We start from the raw sequence: 21597 nt of genomic DNA on the forward strand, positions 1-21597 counted from the left end.
TTATTTATTTATTTTTAAGCACTCTGAATGCAAATTAATGCTCCTGTCACTAAATAATTTGGTTAGCTTACAGTCCTGTTTTCATGTTCTGTTTTTTTTTTTTTTTTAACATAAAGTTTATTTTAAACAAAACAAAGAACAAAAAAAAGGAGTGGTACATTCTCGACAATCTACATAGGTGGCATAAGTAAGCAGACACATAAAGCAGAAGCCGTAGTCAGGTTGGTTATATATGCATTACAGATTGAGTAGACTTCACAAAGGTTACATAGGAAGGGATGGGCATAGTCTAATATATGCAAGTAGGGCTATCTATAGGGACCAAGGAAGGTTGGGACATAGTTAAGAGAGGAAACCGCGTCTTTAGTGAAGTCAGAGTTTACTCCGTTCCATGAGAAGGTCTGATAGAGAGGGAGAATGGGGGGAGGGGCACCACCAGAGATTACTTTAGCCAAATCCTGTGTTACTCATGTCTCGACTCCGAACTCTACTCCAGAGTCAGCTGCCTCTCACAAATCCACACCACCCATATCTGATCAAATTTTATGGGGCAATTGCATCCCATATAGGTAAGTTTATACAGAGGCAAAGCCACATTCGCCAGGGTTCTCCATTGCTGCACCGTCGGAGGGGAGGGATTGTTCCATTTTAGGAGGACCGCTTTACTAGCCTAAAAGGCTGTTTAGAATACGAACAGTTTTTTTTTAGTTTGGGGGGTCTCTAGTATGTCAGCAATACCCAGTATCAGTGGTATCGGGTCACATGGGACTCGTAATTTGCCTATGGAGTTGATATCGTTAATCACCCCTTTCCAGAAAACTTGTAGGTACTGACAGGACCATACAACATAAAAGAAGGAGCCCACCTCCGAGGTGCATTTATGGCAGAGTGAACTCCTGGCAGGGTATATTCTGGCTAATCGCTCTGGGGAGTAGTATGCCCGGTGTATAAACTTAAGCTGGGTTAATCTGTCTCTCGCAGAGATCATGAGGAGAAAGTATTGCTGGATACCCTCTAACCAATCATCGGCGAGCGTGGGGATGTCCGCCTGCCACACTGAAAACAGGCGGGAGACCTTTAGAGATGTCCAGTTCATTGAATTCGGAATAGAGAGCTGATAGAGGTTTAAGGTCGTCTGCCAGACCCAACATGCGTTTGATACCGTTAACCTGCAATATTATAGAGTGGGGAAATTCTGCCCGATAGGCATGACGAAGCTGTAGGTATCTAAAGAACATATGGTTAGGCATGCTACGCTCTCTTTTCAGAGCATCAAACAAGTGTAAACCATCCGGAGAGACAACATCTGCCAGTGTTGTAATGCCATATCGAGCCCATAGCACAGGGTCCTGGATGGGCTGGAAATTTGGCAGTCTCGGGTTCCCCCATAGTGGAGTATTTGGGGACCAGTTGTTGGATTTCTCCACCTTGGCCCGTACCGTCTCCCAGACCCGAAGCGTTACACGCATTGAGGGGGTGATATTATGGTTGGATCGGTGTCACCTATGTATCAAGTTCCGGAGTTCAGAGTAGGAGCCAAGCAATGCCGCCTCCAACGTGGCTGCGGGATTGGCTGGCTCTTCAGACAACCACCATCTGACTGTAACCAGGACTGCCGCCCAATAGTATTTGACAAAACAGGGCAATGCCAGACCTCCCAAAGTAACCGGTAGTTGCAGAGTAGTTTCTGCTATTCTGGGGATGCCACCATTCCACACAAAGGAGATAAGTAGGCTGTCTAGTTTTTGGAAAACATCTGAAAAGGTAAACAAATTTGGGTAGCACTGACATTTTAACAAGATTAACCCTACCAACTGGGGTAAGGGGCAAAGTTTTCCAGGGGGTACAACGTTGAATCAGGAGGGAAAGCACCGGATTAAAATAAAGAGGAATAAATTGTGAAATATCTCTATGTATAATGACACCCAAGTATTTGAACTATGAGACCCATTGCAATGGAGTATCTATTGGCAGCATTGCGTCCGGGGAGTGTAATGCAAAAAGGACAGACTTTTTTTCCCAATTGATACATATGCCTGAGTACCTGTCAAAGATGTTAATAAGCGAGAGGGCCTCCCTCAGTGAGCCTGTAGTATTGCTAAGATACAGAAGGGTATCATCGGCATAGAGGGATATTTTCTCTTCTGCAGGGCCTATTGAGATACCAAAAAAAACACCAGTGAAGAGCGCAGAAGGATCGCCATCGGTTCAATAGCTAGCGCAAAAGGCGCTGGGGAGAGTGGGCATCCTTGCCTAGTACCCCCGATGGAGACAGAAGGGGGATGAGAGGATCGAGCCAGTACGTACTTTAGCCCGTGGAGACTTGTACAGGGCCTTCATCCAAGAGATAGATAAATTTTGGGCTGAAGCCAAAGTGGGGCAGGACCTCCCACAGGTAAATCCACTCTACCGAATCAAATGCATTTTCAGCATCTAGGGAGGCCACTGCGTCGGATTTGGTGAGATGGTTTCTAGAACCCAGGACTCTGTACAACCTCCGGAGGTTTATATACATGCCCTTACCCGGCATAAATCCGGTTTGATCCTCGTGTACCAGGGTGTGGGTGACATCATTCAGTCTCCTAGCTAGGATCTTGGTAAGAATCTTAGCGTCGGCATTGAGCAAGGAAATAGGGCGGTAGGAAGAAGTACACAGCTCTGGGTATTTACCCGGTTTCCGTATGACCACGTCAGCCATAGAAGCCTGGAGGGTCCCTTCTTTTAAAGTCTTAACTATCATCTCATATAATTTAGGTGTCAGCTGTTCACCATATTGTTTGTAGAATTCTGGAGGGATGCCATCCACTCCTGAAGTCTTCCCCGCCTGCAGTTCACCCAGAGCTTCTTGAACTTCTTCTGGAGTAATTGTGTTTTTTATAATCACTTTATCTTTATTAAGAAGCATTCCAACATAGAAAAACACATTGCACTATATATATATATATATATATCTCTTTTCATTAACATACACCACACTAACCCCCCCCTCAAAAAAAGAGAGAAAAAAAAGGAAAAAACCCACCCACTATGTGCAAAACATTATTCAAAATATAATTAAGAAGGTGGCCAACAATACAAAAAAATAAACAAAGAAAAAACATATAAATAAACTGTATAATTTCAAATTACTATTTTCGTGTCCTATTATGTTTAGTGTTTTAATTCAATATAATCTCACTCTACTATTTGATTTTTATACCTCTCCACCTTTCATTTCAGTCTACCCTTCTTTATGTGATTCCATTGCGTGTTGCCCATCCCGTGCCTAATTTACTATTATAACTTATCCTCTTCCTTTAATTATTATTACATTATACACGTTGTATATTTAATGACATCAGTCATCTCTCCACTGTGCCTCCCAGAGGAGGAAAAAATAAACAATAAACAATACAAAAAAAACACACAAAAAAACCCCCACCTCCCCCCAATTTCCCCCACCAGATGCATCCGTAGACTATCCGATCCATAACGCAGCATTGCCCCCAAAAGGGTTTAATCTACCTCTATTTCTGAGGAGTAATACAGCCATCCTGCCCATGTATCTTTAACCACTTGCCGACCGCCGATGTACGTCCAAAGTTTTCCGGGGAAATCGTTGTTATGGCAGCAGCTAGCTGCCATAACCCCGGTATCCCCGTTTTCGTGTGGCGGTCGGCTTTCAGATAAAAGTGGTCTCTGCGGCGGATTCGCTGCGAGATCACTTTTATTGGTGGCGGGAGAGGGGCCCCCCTCCCGCAGTGATCCGGTGCCCTCCCCTGCTTACCGGAGCCATCGGTAGCGGCTGAGGCGATTGCGTCTGTCTCCCTTCTGTGCCTGGAGACGAGTGAGGCTAAGATGGCGCCCATTTGTCTCCATGACACTGCTGGGCGGAAGCGACGTCAAAACGTCACTTCTGCCCATACGTCTTAAAGGCACATTTTTTTCAGTGTCATCTTTTTGAATTACTTTTTTTTTTCTATTATTGCATTTTATTGTAAATATGAGATCTGAGGTCTTTTTGACCCCAGATCTCATGTTTAAGAGGTCCTGTCATGCTTTTTTCTATTACAAGGGATGTTTACATTCCTTGTAATAGGAATAAAAGTGACACAATTTTTTTTTTTTTTTTTAAACCGTGTAAAATTAAATAAAATCATGTAAAAAAAATAATAAAAATTAAAATTTTTTTTTAAAAACTCCCCGTCCCGACGAGCTCGCACGCAGAAGCGAACGCATACGTGAGTAGCGCCCGCATATGAAAACGGTGGTCAAACCACACATGTGAGGTATCGCCGCGACCGGTAGAGCGAGAGCAATAATTCTAGCTCTAGACCTCCTCTGTAACGCAAAACATGCAACCTGTAGAATTTTTTAAACATCGCCTATGGAGATTTTTGAGGGTAAAAGTTTGACGCCATTCCACGAGCAGGCGCAATTTTGAAGCGTGACATGTTTGGTATCAATTTACTTGGCGTAACATTATATTTCACAATATAAAAAAAATTGGGCTAACTTTACTGTTGTCTTATTTTTTTTTTTTTTTTCAAAAAAGTGAATTTTTTCCAAAAAAAGTGCGCTTATAAGACCGCTGCGCAAATACGGTGCAAAAAAAAGTATTGCATTGACTGCCATTTTATTCTCTAGGGTGTTAGAACCCCCAAACATTATATATTGTTTTTTTTCTAAGTAATTTTCTAGCAAAAAAACCTGTTTTAAACATGTAAACACCTAAAACCCAAAACGAGGCTAGTCCTTAAGGCCCCTTTCACACTGGGGCGGTTTGCAGGCGTTATTGCGCTAAAAATAGCGCCTGCAAACCGCCCCTAAACAGCCTCCGCTGTTTGTTCAGTGTGAAAGGGGCCTACGTGGTTACGTTTATTCTGTTGGTTTTTAACAATATGTATCCATCTTTCTGCTTCCATTATTTTTTCTACCTCCCTTTTCCAATCCATAATAGTGGGACATCCGGACTGTTTCCAAAATTTAGGTATCAATATTTTGGCTGCATTTAGCAAATGGGGAGTAACGCTTCTCTTATAAATCCTAGCAGATGATGGCATCCCATGAAAAAGAAAATATAATGGAGAGAATTGTATAGCTCGAAGTGTCATTTTCTTAATCCAAGGGCTATCTCCTCCCAGAAAACTTAAATCTCTGGGCAATGCCACCATAAATGCAGAAATGAACCCCTTTGGTTACATCCCCTCCAGCAGTTAACATCCGCCGATGGATATATCTGAGCCAATGGAACCGGTGTACGATACCATCTTGTCAGGAACTTATAAGACATCTCCTGTATATGAAAACTTATTGAAGTATGGTGTCCCTCTCATCACCCTTTTAATTTGCTCTGATGTAAAATTATAGCCCAGTTCTCTTTCCCATCCTTGAATGAAATAGGGAGTTGTCATATTTTGGGCCCTCAGAACCAGCCTATACATTTGAGACATCATATGATCCGACTCTGATACGTAAATGCACCGTTCCTCAGGAGTAGTAAGCGGGTTCGCTGGCCTAATCTGGTGCTTCCACTTATTGAACAAGTCTGTCAGTTGACGATATTTCCATACAGCCGTTGGTACTTCCCCCAATATTCGAACGAAATCCACCAATGGAAGCAATTTACAATGTGGGGCCACGCCAGTGCAATTACCCTTCCCGTCCATTCCCCAGCGATCTAAACTCCCTTTCTCTCCCCCCGGGGAAAACCAGGGAAATCCTTCCAACGGTGTTATAGGGGATATTGGGGGGGGGGCAAACTTTCCCGTACTATTCATTCTATCCCAAATGGATTGTGTTATCTTTGTCAGTGGTGATGCATATTCCGACAACCCCCTATAAGAAACCTGAATCCAGGGGGCTCCAGCCAAGTTCCTACCTGCTAATGTTTTCTCCAAGGGCGCCCAAATTTTACTACCTGAGTCATGGCACCATTTCATTATACGAACCAGGGCCATGGCTCTGTAATAAAACGGTATATCTGGGAGTTCCACCCCCACCCTCCCATTTTGGTCTCCTCAAAATCTCGTGTGCCAACCTGAGATGTTTATCTCCCCACACAAAGGTCATAAAAGCCCTTTGTATTTGTTTAAAGAATGTCTGTGGGAGGGTTATGGGTACGGTATGTAAAACGTAAATAAGCCTGGGAATTGCACTCATTTTAAGTGCATTTACCCTGCCAAACCATGTCAGAGTATGACTTCTCCATTTTTGCAAGTCTTTTATTATGGATACCATCAAGAGTCCATAGTTTAAATCATATAGGCGCGTTATATCTGAAGCGATATAGATCCCTAAATAGATTATAGAATCAAGGCGCCAAACAAAAGGAAAAGATTGTTGCAAGGTGGTCTTCATCCTCAAAGGCACATGGCTCGGCATCAACACTGATTTCTCAATATTTATTTTAAAATTGAATATAAGGCCAAACCTGTCTATATCCAACATCAGTTCCGTCAAAGACTCTTGAGGAGAGGTACAACAGTAGATCATCTGCGTAAGCTGAGATCTTATGTTCTGTTGATCCAATACAAATCCCCTTGATCTTCCTATTTCCCCTAATCATACGCAGAAAGGGCTCCAGCACCATAGCAAATAATAATGGGGACAGTGGGCATCCCTGCCGAGTCCCCTTCTGTATCTCAAAATAATCTGATAGTCTATTAACTTTACCCCTTGCTCTAGGATCTGCATACAGTGCCGTCACCCATCCCATCATCTGCTCTCTGACCCATCTCCCTCAGTACTTCGACCATAAACTCCCACCCCACCCTATTGAATACTTTTTCAGCATCCATTGAAATTACTATACTCCGGGTCTGGTTGGGTCCATTATGCATCCAATGCAATACATGAAGGGCCCAAAAAGTATTCTCTAGCCTCTTGGCCCTTCAAAAAACCCTGTTTGATCTGGGTGAATCAATTTAACTATGTTCTTGTAACCTTTGGGCTAGAATTTTAGCCAGGAGCTTAGTGTCAGAGTTAAGGAGGGAGATGGGTCTGTAGCTGGCACAGCACTGAGGGTCTCTACCTACCTTCGGGAGAACCGTCACATAAGCAAACAGTGCCTCTGGAGGCAATGGGTTAGAGACCGAGATAGAGTTAAGGTATCTACAAAGAGGAACCAACAGGATTGAGGAAAACTTTTTATAATACATATTTGTGAAACCATCAGGTCCCAGGCTTTTACCTAATGGCAAAGCCGCAATCGCTCCGCCCAGTTCTTCAATGGAGATTGCTTTTTCCATTTCCTCCAAGGCCGCAGATGGAATGGCCTGTAGCCCTGAGGCCTCAAGATATTCCTGAATTCTGTCCAAGCGTCCACCCTCCTCTGCCCCCACGGGAACTGAGTCTATGTTATATAGAGACGCATAAAAGTGATGGAACTCAGCTGCTATTGCTTGGGAGTCCACTATCTGCTTATCGCCTGTCTTTATAGTGTGAACATGGCGTGAATCACTCTCTAGGTTATTCTCCTATGGGGGCTAGGATAGAAGGCGGCGACCATCAGGCACCGAGGCAGAACTATTTGGTCAGTTCAAACCTCAGGCAGCCACCCCAAAACCTGAATAATAATGACATAGAACAAGGGGTAGTAGTAGAGATCAATGCAGTCACACTTAGTCTGTGCTAAGGGCACACACTTGACCGGTAAAATGAATTAACAACCTATAACCAGAACCAGCATATCTCCAGAAGGAGAGTCTCCCCGTGTAACTCCCGCTTCCCCTGATTGGGTAAAGTCCTCTGGGCTGTTGCGATACCATTAGGCAGGTCCTGCAAGGTCCAGGGGGTCAGTGATCTGGAGCATTAGCATCAGTCCGAGAAAATGGTCGTTGCTTAAGGGGACATTGCCATGCGGTATAGGGTGTGACAGTTGGTAATCCTGAAAGGTAACAGCAGTGCCGGTCGGCCCCGTAAGACAAGGGATGTAGTCAAACTAGCACAAGGTGAAGGTGGTCGGGGAGTCCCCGGGAGTGAACGTAGCATTCTCGGATCAGTAAAAAAGGAGGGGAAGCCGCCAAAAATCAGGACAGTGTCACCACCTCGGAGTCCCATCAGCAAGGGGAGTCAGGCTCACATCCAACAGTAACATATGGGCATATACAGTGGGGACGGAAAGTATTCAGACCCCCTTACATTTTTCACTCTGTTATATTGCAGCCATTTGCTAAAAGCATTTAGGTTCATTTTTTTTTCCTCATTAATGTACACACATCACCCCATATTGACAGAAAAACACAGAATTGTTGACATTTTTGCAGATTTATTAAAAAAGAAAAACTGAAATATCACATGGTCCTAAGTATTCAGACCCTTTGCTCAGTATTTAGTAGAAGCACCCTTTTGATCTAATACAGCCATGAGTCTTTTTGGGAAAGATGCAACCAGTTTTTCACACCTGGATTTGGGGAGCCTCTGCCATTCCTCCTTGCAGATGCTCTCCAGTTCTGTCAGGTTGGATGGTAAACGTTGGTGGACAGCCATTTTTAGGTCTCTCCAGAGATACTCAATTGGGTTTAAGTCAGGGCTCTGGCTGGGCCATTCAAGAACAGTCACGGAGTTGTTGTGAAGCCACTCCTTTGTTATTTTAGCTGTGTGCTTAGGGTCATTGTCTTGTTGGAAGGTAAACCTTCGGCCCAGTCTGAGGTCCTGAGCACTCTGGAGAAGGTTTTCGTCCAGGATATCCCTGTACTTGGCCGAATTCACCTTTCCCTCGATTGCAACCAGTCGTCCTGTCCCTGCAGCTGAAAAACACCCCCACAGCATCATGCTGCCACCACCATGCTTCACTGTTGGGACTGTATTGGACAGGTGATGAGCAGTGCCTGGTTTTCTCCACACATACCGCTTAGAATTAAGGCCAAAAAGTTCTATCTTGGTCTCATCAGACCAGAAAATCTTATTTCTCACCATCTTGGAGTCCTTCAGGTGTTTTTTTAGCAAACTCCATGCGGGCTTTCATGTGTCTTGCACTGAGAGGCATCCGTCGGGCCACTCTGCCATAAAGCCCCGACTGGTTGAGGGCTGCAGTGATGGTTGACTTTCTACAACTTTCTCCCATCTCCCGACTGCATCTCCAGAGCTCAGCCACAGTGATCTTTGGGTTCTTCTTTACCTCTCTCACCAAGGCTCTTCTCCCCCAATAGCTCAGTTTGGCCAGACGGCCAGCTCTAGGAAGGGTTCTGGTCGTCCCAAACGTCTTCCATTTAAGGATTATGGAGGTCACTGTGCTCTTAGGGACCTTAAGTGCAGCAGAAATTTTCTTGTTACCTTGGCCAGATCTGTGCCTTGCCACAATTCTGTCTGAGTTCTTCAGGCAGTTCCTTTGACCTCATGATTCTCATTTGCTCTGACATGCACTGTGACCTGTAAGGTCTTATATAGACAGGTGTGTGGCTTTCCTAATCAAGTCCAATCCGTATAATCAAACACAGCTGGACTCAAATGAATGTGTAGAACCATCTCAAGGATGATCAGAAGAAATGGACAGAACCGGAGTTAAATATACGCGTGTCACAGCAAAGGGTCTGAATACTGAGGACCATGTGATATTTCAGTTTTTCTTTTTTATTAAATCTGCAAAAATGTCAACAATTCTATGTTTTTCTGTCAATATGGGGTGCTGTGTGTACATTAATGAGGAAAAAAATGAACTTAAATGATTTTAGCAAATGGCTGCAATATAACAAAGCGTGAAAAATTTAAGGGGGTCTGAATACTTTCCGTCCCCACTGTAATCACAACCCTGGAAAAGCTTCCCGCAGGTGAATCAAACCAGAGGGCAGCTGCCACGGGGTTGGCGGAAGTCAGCAGGTCGCATGAGCATCATGATGCATCTAGCGGCGGGAAGCTACCGCCATAGATGACCAGGGGAAAAGGGAGATTAGCTGGTAAACATGAGGACATCAGAACAAAGGCACTAAGATACAGTTACCGGGCTCTGGGTAGGGTAACCAGCCATTGGGAAGCTTCCTCAGGAAACGTGAAGTAGCGGGTAGATTCACCGTCCACTATGCACAGGCAAGCAGGAAACAGCATGCTGTACTTCAGGCCTTTGGTGCGGAGTTGAGCTTTAACATGATCGAAGGTTCCATAAAACTAAAAATCAACTAGTCTGGAGAAAGCATAATCTTCGCGTTCTCGTAGCAGAGCTCAGCCACTTCCCGGCACACCAGATCCCGGTCTCTAAAGTTTAGTAAGAAAAATATTAAGGTACGTGAGGGTACTCCTGGCTGTCTCTGCAAAGGGGGCATCCTGTGAGCCTTCTCAACCGCATAGTGTGGTGAGAACACTGCTCCAGGCAGGAGGATGTGTTCCGTGAAGGCCACAGGATCATGGCCTTCGGCTCCCTTTGGAAGGCCCACCACCCTGAGATTGTTCCGGTGACTCCTATTTTCGCTGTCCTCCGCCCGGGACTCGAGGGCCTTCATCCTCACCTGGAGAGTGTGAAGGGAAGAGCGGTGATCCCTAATGGAGTCCTAAGTCACCCACTCAGCCTCCCCCAGCCGGTCGCGGAATTTGTCCATGTCTATTCGCATCAGCCCAAAGTCAGTCAGCAGCAATCAGTCTTAGCCGTCAGAGTAGTTTTACAGCCAGAGATGGCATGTATTAGAGTTTGAAAGCGGTCCTCTACTGTCGCTGGATACGATGGTGAAGTCTTGGTCGCCATGTGCGTGCTGGTGGGATGGGTCTGCTTCCTCTGCTGTTGAGACGCCTTGGGAGCAGAGCAGCTCTTCCGTTCAGAACCGAATTTGCCCCTTCTCATACCTAGAGATCACCGGGTAGTGCTGGCAGAAGATATTGATTTGTAAATCCCGTATTAATCTGATAAAATTATCAGGTAGAGCTCTGATCACACGCGTCCGCTCAGGCTGCCAGCTTGACTACGCCCCCCTTTCATGTTGTCTTTGGTTTGCTTCACTTCAAACATTATAACCCATGTCGCTTTCATGGTGCTTCAAAACGTGTTCAAAGGCTCCATAGAAGTCTATGACAGAGCTCTCTTATAGTATCTGCAGCTTTTGAGAGGCTTTTATTCAGCTTTAGCTTTGCTTTGTTTTGGAGCTATTGCAGGTATGAGATATCCCAGGGATCCACTGGGAGAACAATGAACCATGAAGACGTCATCGGCAGTCACTTCTGGTTCATGTGTATATATTCTGAAAGTGTAGTGCAGATCTCGCATCTGGTGTGCAGCATGGAGCAGCAGGAAGGTGAGTGGGGTCCAGACTGGAGCAGAGCAACTAACAGAAGGCAGAAGACGCACATGGGATTGCTATAGTGCAGCCCTCAAAATTTGCACTCGCCTGCTCACATTTGGCAAGTGGAAATAAGCTGAGGGCGAGTGTGGAGCCGCATAGGAGGAAGGGACAGGTGCTGCCGGCAGGCAGGGTTGAATGGGAGCCGATTCACCTCCCAGTAATCAGCCAGGAAACTGTGGGGAAGGGAGAGGAGAGGAAGAAGAGAGCCAGCCGGATCACACAGAGGGAAACTCCTTCTGTGACGCAGCTTGGATCTTAACCACTTGCTTACTGGGCACTTAAACCCCCCTCCTGCCCAGACCAATTTTGAGCTTTCAGCGCTGTTGCACTTTGAATGACAATTGCGCGGTCATACAACACTGTACCCAAATGAAATTTTTATAATTTTTTTCCCACAAATAGAGCTTTCTTTTGGTGGTATTTAATCACAGCTGGGGTTTTTATTTTTTGCTAAACAAACAAAAAAAGATGGAAATTTTTGAAAAAAAAAAAAATCATGTTTAATAGTTTGTTATAAAATTTTGCAGTTAATTTTTCTCTTTCATTGATATGCACTGATGAGGCGGCACTGGTGGGCACTGATAGGCTGCACTGATGGGCACGGATAGGCACAGTTAAGGCGGCACTGATAGGCACAGTTAAGGCGGCACTGATAGGCACAGTTAAGGTGGCACTGATGGGGACAGATAAGGCGGTACTGATGGGCACAGATAAGGCGGCACTGATGACCACGGATGGGCGGCACGGATGGGCGGCACGAATGGGCGGCACGGATGGGTGGCACGGATAAGTGGCATGGATGGGGGGCAGTGATGGGCGGCACTGATGGGCACTTATGGGCACTGGTAGGTGACACTGATGGGCACTGATAGGTTGCACTGATGTGGGTGCTGATGGGTGGCACTGATGGGTGGCGCTGATTGATGGCACTGTGGGCACTGATGGGTGACTCTGGTGGGCACTGGTAGGCAGCACTGCTGCCTATTGCTTTGTGTTATAAGATCGCCGCGATCGGGACTAATGTCCTGATCACGGCCGCCGGTGATCGGGTTTTTTTTTTCCTCCTCACGCTGTCAGCGCGAGGAGGAAAAATAGCCGATTACCGGCTCTGTTTACATCACATGATCAGCTGTCATTGGCTGACAGCTGATCATGTGGTAAGGGGTCGGGACCAACCCCTTACTCTGATCTGTGATCAGGCGAGTCTCATAGACTCGCCTGATCACCGAGCGCGCCCTGCAGGGGGCGCGCAGGCCGCTCGTGCACGGGACGACGTCAATAGACGTAGTCCCGGCAATTTAGATCCGCGCTGTTGCTGTCATTTGGCAATGGCCCGGATCTGAAGCGGTTAAATGCCACCCGCTGTCAAACAAAGTCCCGCCTCCTGGACCTGCTTCTATGATAGACAGCACACTGTTCCAATGCCGGAAAATTGAATTAGTGTAACGTCTGTTATAGAAGCCAGTCCAGGAGGCGGGACTTTGTTGACAGTGGCCGGCGTTTCAAATCCAAGCTGTGTCACAGTGGGAGATCCTCTGTGTGTTATCCTCTGTGTGTTATTCGGCCAACTCTCCTCCTGATTCCTCCCTGTGATTCCCGTGCACTGATGGGCTGTACTGATAAAGTTATTGTTGTTAATATTTATTTTTGTAATCTAATTCTGCATAAAACATTTAGTGGTGTCATTTCATGAGATAATTTAAGAGGGCATGCTTAGGGATGGTATTAGGGGTAGGGTAGGGGTTTGCAGGGGAAACTGGTGGCGAGTAACTCTTAGGGCTTGGCTAGTAGCTCATGACTTGAAATTTTAAGCCCTGCTATAGTGGAAGGTGAGCGACAGAGGATTAGCAGAGCTGGCAGACCAGAGCGGGACAAATTAGCAATGTCACATGTAGCGCGTAGCAGAGGAGCAATATAGTGGAGGGCGAGTATGGACCAAAGAGAGAGAGGAGGATCAGCAAACCATAAGATCAGAGCTGGGGGTTACTACTGAGCAGGGGATCTGCTGAACAAGAGTACTAACAAGCTGGGGATTTGCTCAACGAGGGTACCAATGCTGAACAGAGGTACTAATGAGCTGGGGGTCTGCTGAGTGGGGGTAAAAAAAGCATGTTGAAATGGTAGGCATTTTAATGTGTGTTGAAGTCGGAGCAAGTGTAAATGAGTCCCTGGGGCTCTTTCACAAAGGCGTTGAAAAAAGGCAGTTGGGTTCCATTTTTAATGCTTCCTAAACGCCTATCAATTTTACAGATATTATTGCAATAGGGAGCAGATAGAGGTGTTCACATTAGCATTGCTTCGTGTTGTTGCGAGGCAAAAATAACGACGCCTGCAGCGTTTGGCAGGCGTTGACACTTTGCAATTGCCTCTAATATATTCCCTTCTATATAAAAGCACCACAACCCCACCTTAAACGCACAGTGTGATTGCAAAGCGTAAAAAGTCATCATTTCCCATTTTAGCCGTGTTAAAAAAAAAAAAAAAAAGAGTGGGCTGTTTTGAGAAGCGTTGCCTGATGCAACATCAATACCTGTAAAATGCATGCTATATACTTATTAATGGTATGGGTGCGTTAATGTGCTTTTAGGCTGCTTTAAAAAATAACGCAAGTGTGAAAGAACCCTAAGAGAAGAAAGGCAGGAGTTTCCCTCAAAAATACTTCACTTTGAAATGGAAATTGTCTATTCACCACTAACAATGGCTATAAAATGGAGACCACACAGGTGAAAATGGAGCTTGACAGTGTATGATCTTCATTCTTCTTACTAGTGTGACTTTTCTGTTGGATGTGAAGACAGCGAGTCTGCCTTTCATTGGGTGCTCCTCATTTTAAATCCACTTCCTGTTAGACCCTTAATATTTTAGTAGAAGTAGAAAGGAGGAAAGATGGAGGTAAAAACATGTGACAACTTGTGTACTTCCATTTGTATTCTGTATTTGTGTTTATTTTGTTATCATTTGTACAGGATATTTTCAGTTTTGTCTGCTATTCTGTATTTGGGAAATGTGACTTACAAGAAGAAGGCGACTGGGAGAGATGAGGGTCTTGATGTGGGCCCTCCTGAGGTCCTTGATTCTTTGTCACAGTTGATTCAGGTAAAGCTCCATTTTTTATGCTGTATTTAATTTTTTTTTTTCCTTTATATCACATTTTCTAAATTAAGTGCATCTTAAGCAATTTTTTAAATCTTTGAATAAAGTGGAAAGGGTTGGAATCCCTATCAGGTTTTTATTGCTGTCTGTGTCTCTGTAGGAGAGATTAACTCTCTATTTGTCCTAGTGACCAATGTCACCATGATTGAAAGTGAGGAAAAAGCTAAAGTTTTTAATGTTTTCTCTTGAACGGGAATAGCAAGAAAAGCTTCTCATACGGATGCTTGTTCATGTGACAACAGTTTGAGAGGCTCCCTTACTTTTACAAGATCTCCTCTTACACAATGCTATCTTGCAACAAGCGAGGGAAAATCTCCCTAATGGGGCACAAACAATATACTTTTAGGGTTAGCATACTTTGTTCCAGTGGTGCCTAATATGCAGGCCATCAATGCTCAGCTTGCTGCTTACTGTGGTCTCAGAGCAGCTCTTGCTGGGTCCAGGCAGCTTTGTTGCTGGAACCACCTACTATCATTGACCGTTGCAGTCCAGCACACTAAGCCCAGGGGCTGAACCAATCATCTCCTGGGTTTCTTCATATTACAGCACACCATAGATGACTATTAGAAGTGATCTGTTACTGCAGATCTGCATATAGATGCTGGATTAGGCCTTCACTGACCTGATCCAGAACCCTATTAAAAAAAAAAAACTTGTCATGAGATTTGATTTTTACTCCGTAAGTTACTTGCATGAGTGAGCACGGCATTCCATATTTTGACATTGCAAACCTATGAAAATGTGACTGTCGTGCTAATTCCTGTCCGCATAAAACCAAATGGATGCCGTTCTAAACAAACTGATTATATTTTTGTTGTGATATGATATTCTAGTAGTAGCAAACATTTTACGTCTTAATTCTGCAACTTGTCAGTATGAATGGGCCTCAAGCTATTGTGTGGTCATTCAAACATGTCAGGGAGACACATTTGTGGCCAGCTATATTGATCACCACTGCTTTATTCAAAACCAAAAAATCTTTTAGCTTTACATCTAGTTTCCTAAACGGATGCAAGCTACAGTGGGGAAAATTTAATTATTTGATCCCCTGCAGATTTTGTAATTTTTCCCACTTACAAAGAAATGAATTGTCTATAATTTTTATCATTGGTGTATTTTAAATGATAGAGACAGAATATCAACCAAAAATCCAGAAAAAACACATAAAACAAATGTTATAAACTGAGTTGCAGTTCAGTGCATAAAATAAGTATTTGATCCACAAGAAAAACATGACTTTGCACTTGGTGTGGAAACCCTTGCTGGCAAGCACAGAGGTAAGTTCGACTGAGTGCTTCATTTTAAGTCCCATTCTTCCTGTTCCCCCCCTTTTTCAAGCACAGAAGTAATACTTTTCTTGTAGTTAGTGACCAGGTTTTCACACATCTCAGGAGGGATTTTGGTCCACTCTTCTTTACAGATCTTCTCTAAATCCTTAAGGTTTCTTGGCTGTCGCTTGGCAGCTCGAAGTTTCAGCTCCCTCCCTAAATTTTCTATAGGATTAAGTTCTGGAGCCAGTCCATGACCTTAATGTGCTTCTTCTTGAGCCACTCCTTTGTTGCCTTGGTGGTATATTTTGGGTCATTGTCATGCTGGAAGACCAATCCATGACCCATTTTCAGTCTTCTGGCTGAGGGAAGAAGGTTCTCATCCAAGATTTTACAATAAATGGCCTTGTCTATTGGGTCCTTAATGCGGTAACGCCGGCCTGTACCTTTAGCAGAGAAACAGCCCCAAAGCATAATGTTTCCACCTCTGTGCTTGACTGTGGGGAATGGTGTTCTTGGGGTCATAGTCAGCATTTTTCTTTCTCCAAACACAGCGAGTCAAGATAATGCCAAAGAGCTCAGTTTTGGTCTCATCTGACCACAGCACTTTTTTTTCTGAATCTTTTAGATGTGCATTGGCATGACTGTACATGTGCCTTCTTGAGGTGAGGGACTCGCTGTATTTGGAGGGAAAAAAATGTGACTATTGCCCTAAGAACACCATCCCTAAAGTCAAGCACAGAGGTGGAAACATTATGCTTTGGGGCTATTTCTCTGCTAAAGGTACAAACCGACTTTGCCGCATTGAGGGGCCAATGGTTGGGGCCATGTATTGTAATATATTGGATGAGAACCTTCTTCCCTCAGCCAGAACACTGAAGATGGGTCTTTCAGCATGACAATGACCCAAAACATATCGTCAAGGCAACAAAGGAGTGGCTCAAGAAGCCGTACATTAAGGTCATGGAGTGGCCTAGCCTTAATCCTATAGAAAATTTATGGAGGGAGCTGAAACTTTGAGTTGCCAAGCGACTGCCAAGAAACTTTTAAGGATTTTAGAAGATCTTAAAAGAAGAGTGGACCGAAATCCCCCTCTGAGATGTGTGAAAACCTGGTCACTAACTACAAGACTACAACGTATTACTTCTGTGCTTGAAAAAGGGGGGAACAGGAAGAATGGGACTTAAAATGAAGCACTCAGTCGAACTTACCTCTGAGCTTGCCAGCAAGGGTTTCCACACCAAGTGCAAAGTCATGTTTTGCTTGTGGATCAAATACTTATTTTACGCACTGAACTGCAACTCAGTTTATAACATTTGTATCATGCGTTTTTTTTTCTGGATTTTTAGTTGGATATTATGTCTACATCATTAAAAATACACCTATGATAAAAATTATAAACCCTTCATTTCTTTGTAAGTGGGCAAACTTACAAAATCTGCAGGGGATCAAATAATATTTTTCCCCACTGTAAATGTTGGTATAGTCATACCAAAATGTCATGAAAAAATGTGCCAATTGAATGCTTTGATTTTTTTTTTTTTTCAATGGATTTTATTTAACATCAGGTTAAGAGAGAAATGCTTGTTGAAGCACTAACCAAGAGGAAAACTGTTACTGTAAATGAGAAACTCATCCTACCTTATAGCCTCAATGAGGTAAGCAGTAAAATAAGTTGTCAGTATAAGCTCTTGTTTTTTTAACTTTCTGTGATCATAGATCTCTGTAAATGTAATATATTACAGCTTACAAGTCCTTAGATATGATGGCTTGATTAGTTAAAATTTTTTAATGCAAAAAACATTTTCAGTAAATACCTGTCGATCTTACCAGAAATACAAAAACTTTTTCAGTAAATACCTGTCGATCTTACCAGAAATGCAGTGTCCTTGTTCCTTCCTGTGAGCTTAAAGCTGGCCACACACTGTTTTTTTTTTTTTTTTTTTTTTCCACCGGCTAGCCAACAAGCTGAACGAAAAAAGCACAGAGATTCATCAATCCACACAAAGGAGGTGGATGAAGGAATTGATCAAGCGATTGACTACTTTCAAGTTGGGACTGCCACACGCTAATTGAAATTCGGCTGGTCCCTGCTGAAATATTATAATTTTGATCAGTCTATGGCCAGCTTTATAGAAAGCACAAACAACCTTTTTTTTTCTTGTGTAAACTACTAATCCTTTTAGACCCTTTTCATAAAGACAGACTGATCAGGTCCGCCTGTCAGTTTTTGAGGTGGACCCTATTGGACCATCTATTGTTCTCTATGGAGCAGCAAATGTCAATGGACAAGTGTCCGTTGACACCTGCTGTCATCCGATCTGATCCTGTCCGCTAAAAACAGACAGATGGGGATCCATTCTTCATCCTTCTGGCGGTTCAGATGACAATCGGATGGAAACGGACAGGCGGTCCATTTCCATCCGCCAGCCCATAGAGGACAGCGGACTGTTGTGGAGCGAACACGGATCTGTCATGCGCCTGCTCTGCAGGGATTAGCGGAGAGATCCCCTGCTGACTCTGCTAATGTGAAAGGGGCATTAGTAATAGAGAAGAACAAAGGCAGACATGTTTTAAGTCCACTCTGGATGGCAACCATGGCTTCCTCCATAGACCCAGTAAGTAGTGTTACAGGCAAAAATAAAGTAAAGCCTGAAAAAAAAGGAAACTAATGCGGACAACTAATGGCTGCTAAGCTACACTCTGACACTTATGTTTTTTAGATTAGACACACTTTGAATGTAAACTTTTCTTAAAGTAATACTAAAACTTATTATCTTGTACAGTGCAGAACACAGGCAGAGTACTCTTAGACTTTGGGTTATAGGAATATACCTTCAGGTAATTTTGACACTGGCAAGCTTTTGAGGACATGTCCACTGGGCACCTCTAAGTCCTCAGTTTGTGCTCAAGTCCTAAGGTGATGGACCTCTTCTTTTTCACAGAGAAATCACTCTTAGCTTAATTACATTTTACTTTTTTTTTCATTTTATCTTGTGCTTCTGACTGTGACTGTAAAATACTGGGGCAATATTTGAATTGTATTCACTACACTGTAAAACTTTCAAATTTGATGCTAAAACCCAACCACTCAGAGGTTAGTCTCAGGTAGATGACCAGGTGTGACATAACACCACAGTACGCACTTGTTACTTCCACTTCCACCTAGAGACCTTCTATGGTACTCACGCCCTTCCTCCTGCCTTTTTGCCACGAGGATTTGCTACAAGACAGTCTACACCCAGGTTGCTTTGTTCTCCTTCTGGGCAGGCTTACCTATTTTCCAGTACCCTCACACATAGCTATGACAGAGACCAGGCAAAAGAGAGCCATTGCAAAACTGCAGACAAACATTTGCTCTGCTGAAGGCCCGCACAACACTCAATCTTATGCCGCGTACACACGAGCGGACTTCTTGTCGGACTGAACTCCGAAGGACTTTTCAATGGAGTTCCGATGAAACGGACTTGCGCCTACACACAATCCCACCAAAGTCCAATCGTTTAGAACATGATGACGTACGACCGGACTAGAAAAGAAAGTTCAATAGCTAGTAGCCAATAGCTGCCCTTGCATCATTTTCGGTCCGTGGGACTAGCATTCAGACGAACGTTTTTTTCAATAGAAATCAGGTCGGTCGGAAAGATTTGAAACATGTTCTATTTCTAAGGTCTGTCAGATTTTTCGACAGAAAAGGTCCCAAGAAGCCCACACACAATCGGAATGTCTGACGGATTCGTTCCGTCTGACCTTTTCTGCCGGAAAGTCCGCTCGTGTATACGCGGCATAAGAGTGACGATCCGCTCCCTTGCTGGAGCTGACTCAGACACTGGTCTCTGCATCCGATTCTAGCCTTATTTCAGGCATGCAACAAGCTGCCTACCTGACATAAGCAGCATTTTCTGTTTCAATTCCACAATTCCTCTGACAACTGCTTTAATACAGCAATCTTTGCCCTGGGATCAAAGCATCATGCCTCTTCTACTCCCATTTTTCTGCCTGAGTTAGATCCTTATATGCCTGCCCTAGATGATGCAGATACAGGAGGGAAAGAAGAAAGACACCCTGAGGCAGTATTGGAGGAAACTGTGGAAGATATTTTTTTTTTCTCCCAGGTTGCCACTACAATTGAAGAGAGAGCTTAATGCAACATGCTTGCTAATGTGAGAAAGCTCACTGCTGTCACCTGCAAATACCTTGGCATTGTGCAGATGGATTCTCCTCTGTTTTGCCATGCCCCTTTGGATACAAAGAGACCTGCAAAATATTTAAAGACATTCCATTTTCCTGAACAGATAGAATGTGCAATCTATGATGATTGGATCACTTTACCAAACTGGATCTATTTCGCTAGTGGAAAAAGAGTTCACAAAAAAATAGTCTATTCCTGTGGTTGATCCTGCTGTCCCAGTCTTATACAAACATCTCACTGTACCTATCAAAGGCATTCCTCCTTTTAAAGATTTTGCAGATAGAAAATTTGATATACTGTTAAAGTTTCTGCCCTGCAACCAGCTACCCCTGAAATTTCAGTATGTCGAACTGCAGTTAACTGGACTAGGGCTTTGAACAACAAAAATGACCCTGATTTTTAGGAATGTGCATTAACAGAGCAATTGCAGCAGTTGCCATACTTCCCTTTTTTTTTTTTTTTTTTTTTTTTTTTTTTTATTGACATAGAATATGTCACGAGACAAATTTCCAGAATGGCCTAATCTCTTTTCACATGCACAGAATCTTGTGGGGCTAAAAGCCTGGGCAGCGGCAGATTACCTCACACTTATGCCTTTTCAAGCACGACCTCCTTTTTGGAGAGACAATTGACCAATTCATAAAAGATGTCACATGAGAGAAGGATTCACTTTCACAGTGGAAGATTTCAGAACCCCCTACCACAGAGCCTCTATTGCCTCAAAAAGGAGAGCACCTTATCACTCTACCTAGGTTTCAACTAGGTTGCCAAACCTAAGTTCAGCCCTTCTTTTTAGCGCAAGATTTGGTCCACAAAGCCCACTGAGTCTACCACAGTGCTTTCTCTCCCTGTATGTCTGTGTTTCTTTCAGCTTACCGTGCACGCCTGCTCCTGAGTGGGGCTGTGTGCTTCCATTCAAACACACAGTGCCCAGCAACCCTTGTTGTTGCTACCTCTTCCCAGACAACTGCAGGTCCCAGTCGCTCCACTTCCCTTGCTGTCATATGTACAAACAGGAAGTTGGGGCAACAGTGCAGATTATGGAGGGCCCAGCAGCGGAGACAAGGCACAGTAGCTTAGCACAAATGGTGGTTGTTAATGTACTGGGTCATTTTTTTACTTTCAATGCTGTGAATGCATTTTGGTGAAAAACGCTTAGATTTTAGTGCTACTTTTAGGAGTTGAAAGTGAATGAAAGGATTAAAAAAAATGCATTATCCAGTGTTCCTTTTTAGCAGTTTACCTATTTTGATTGCTTCTACTGCCAGTTAAAATGCTTATGCAAGACTAGTACATTTTTATAACAAATGAGGTAAAAAAAAATACTTCTGACGCACACTTCTTTTTGTATTTCTGATGTCATGCTTTTTTTTTTTTTTTTTTTTTTTTCCAACAGTATATACCTGAGAATTTATAAATGTGTGGAATACTGCAGCACAATATAAAGTCACATCCTGCTATTAAGATACTTCAACTATTTGTTTTTTTTTGTTTTGTTTTGTTTTTTACATTTCACAATACATAAAAGCAGCTTTATTGGATCTATGCTGGACAGAAACTGTTTTCATGTCACATAAGCTGACCACTTGCAAATCTCTTTCAGGCTGTCACTGCCCGTGATTCAATGGCAAAATCTCTGTACAGTGCCTTGTTTGACTGGATAGTCCTCCGTATAAACCATGCTTTGCTCAACAAAAAGGACGTGGAAGAGTCTGTCAGTGTGAGTAAACAACATAGA

At 43.6% G+C, this 21597-nt stretch overlaps 1 protein-coding gene across 9 annotated transcripts in view; it reads left to right on the plus strand.

Moving 5' to 3' along the window:
* MYO9B (myosin IXB) overlaps positions 1-21597 on the plus strand; it is a 282650-nt gene that overhangs the window by 144975 nt on the left and 116078 nt on the right. For all 9 annotated transcript variants that reach the window (XM_073593007.1, XM_073592941.1, XM_073592970.1 and 6 more), the window contains exons 7-9: positions 14213-14342; positions 17236-17325; positions 21463-21579. In XM_073593007.1, the coding sequence (XP_073449108.1) occupies positions 14213-14342; positions 17236-17325; positions 21463-21579 (337 nt within the window). The remainder of the gene's footprint in view (positions 1-14212; positions 14343-17235; positions 17326-21462; positions 21580-21597) is intronic.

This window comes from Aquarana catesbeiana, linkage group LG01, assembly GCF_042186555.1.
Source record: "Aquarana catesbeiana isolate 2022-GZ linkage group LG01, ASM4218655v1, whole genome shotgun sequence".
NCBI lineage: Eukaryota > Metazoa > Chordata > Amphibia > Anura > Ranidae > Aquarana > Aquarana catesbeiana.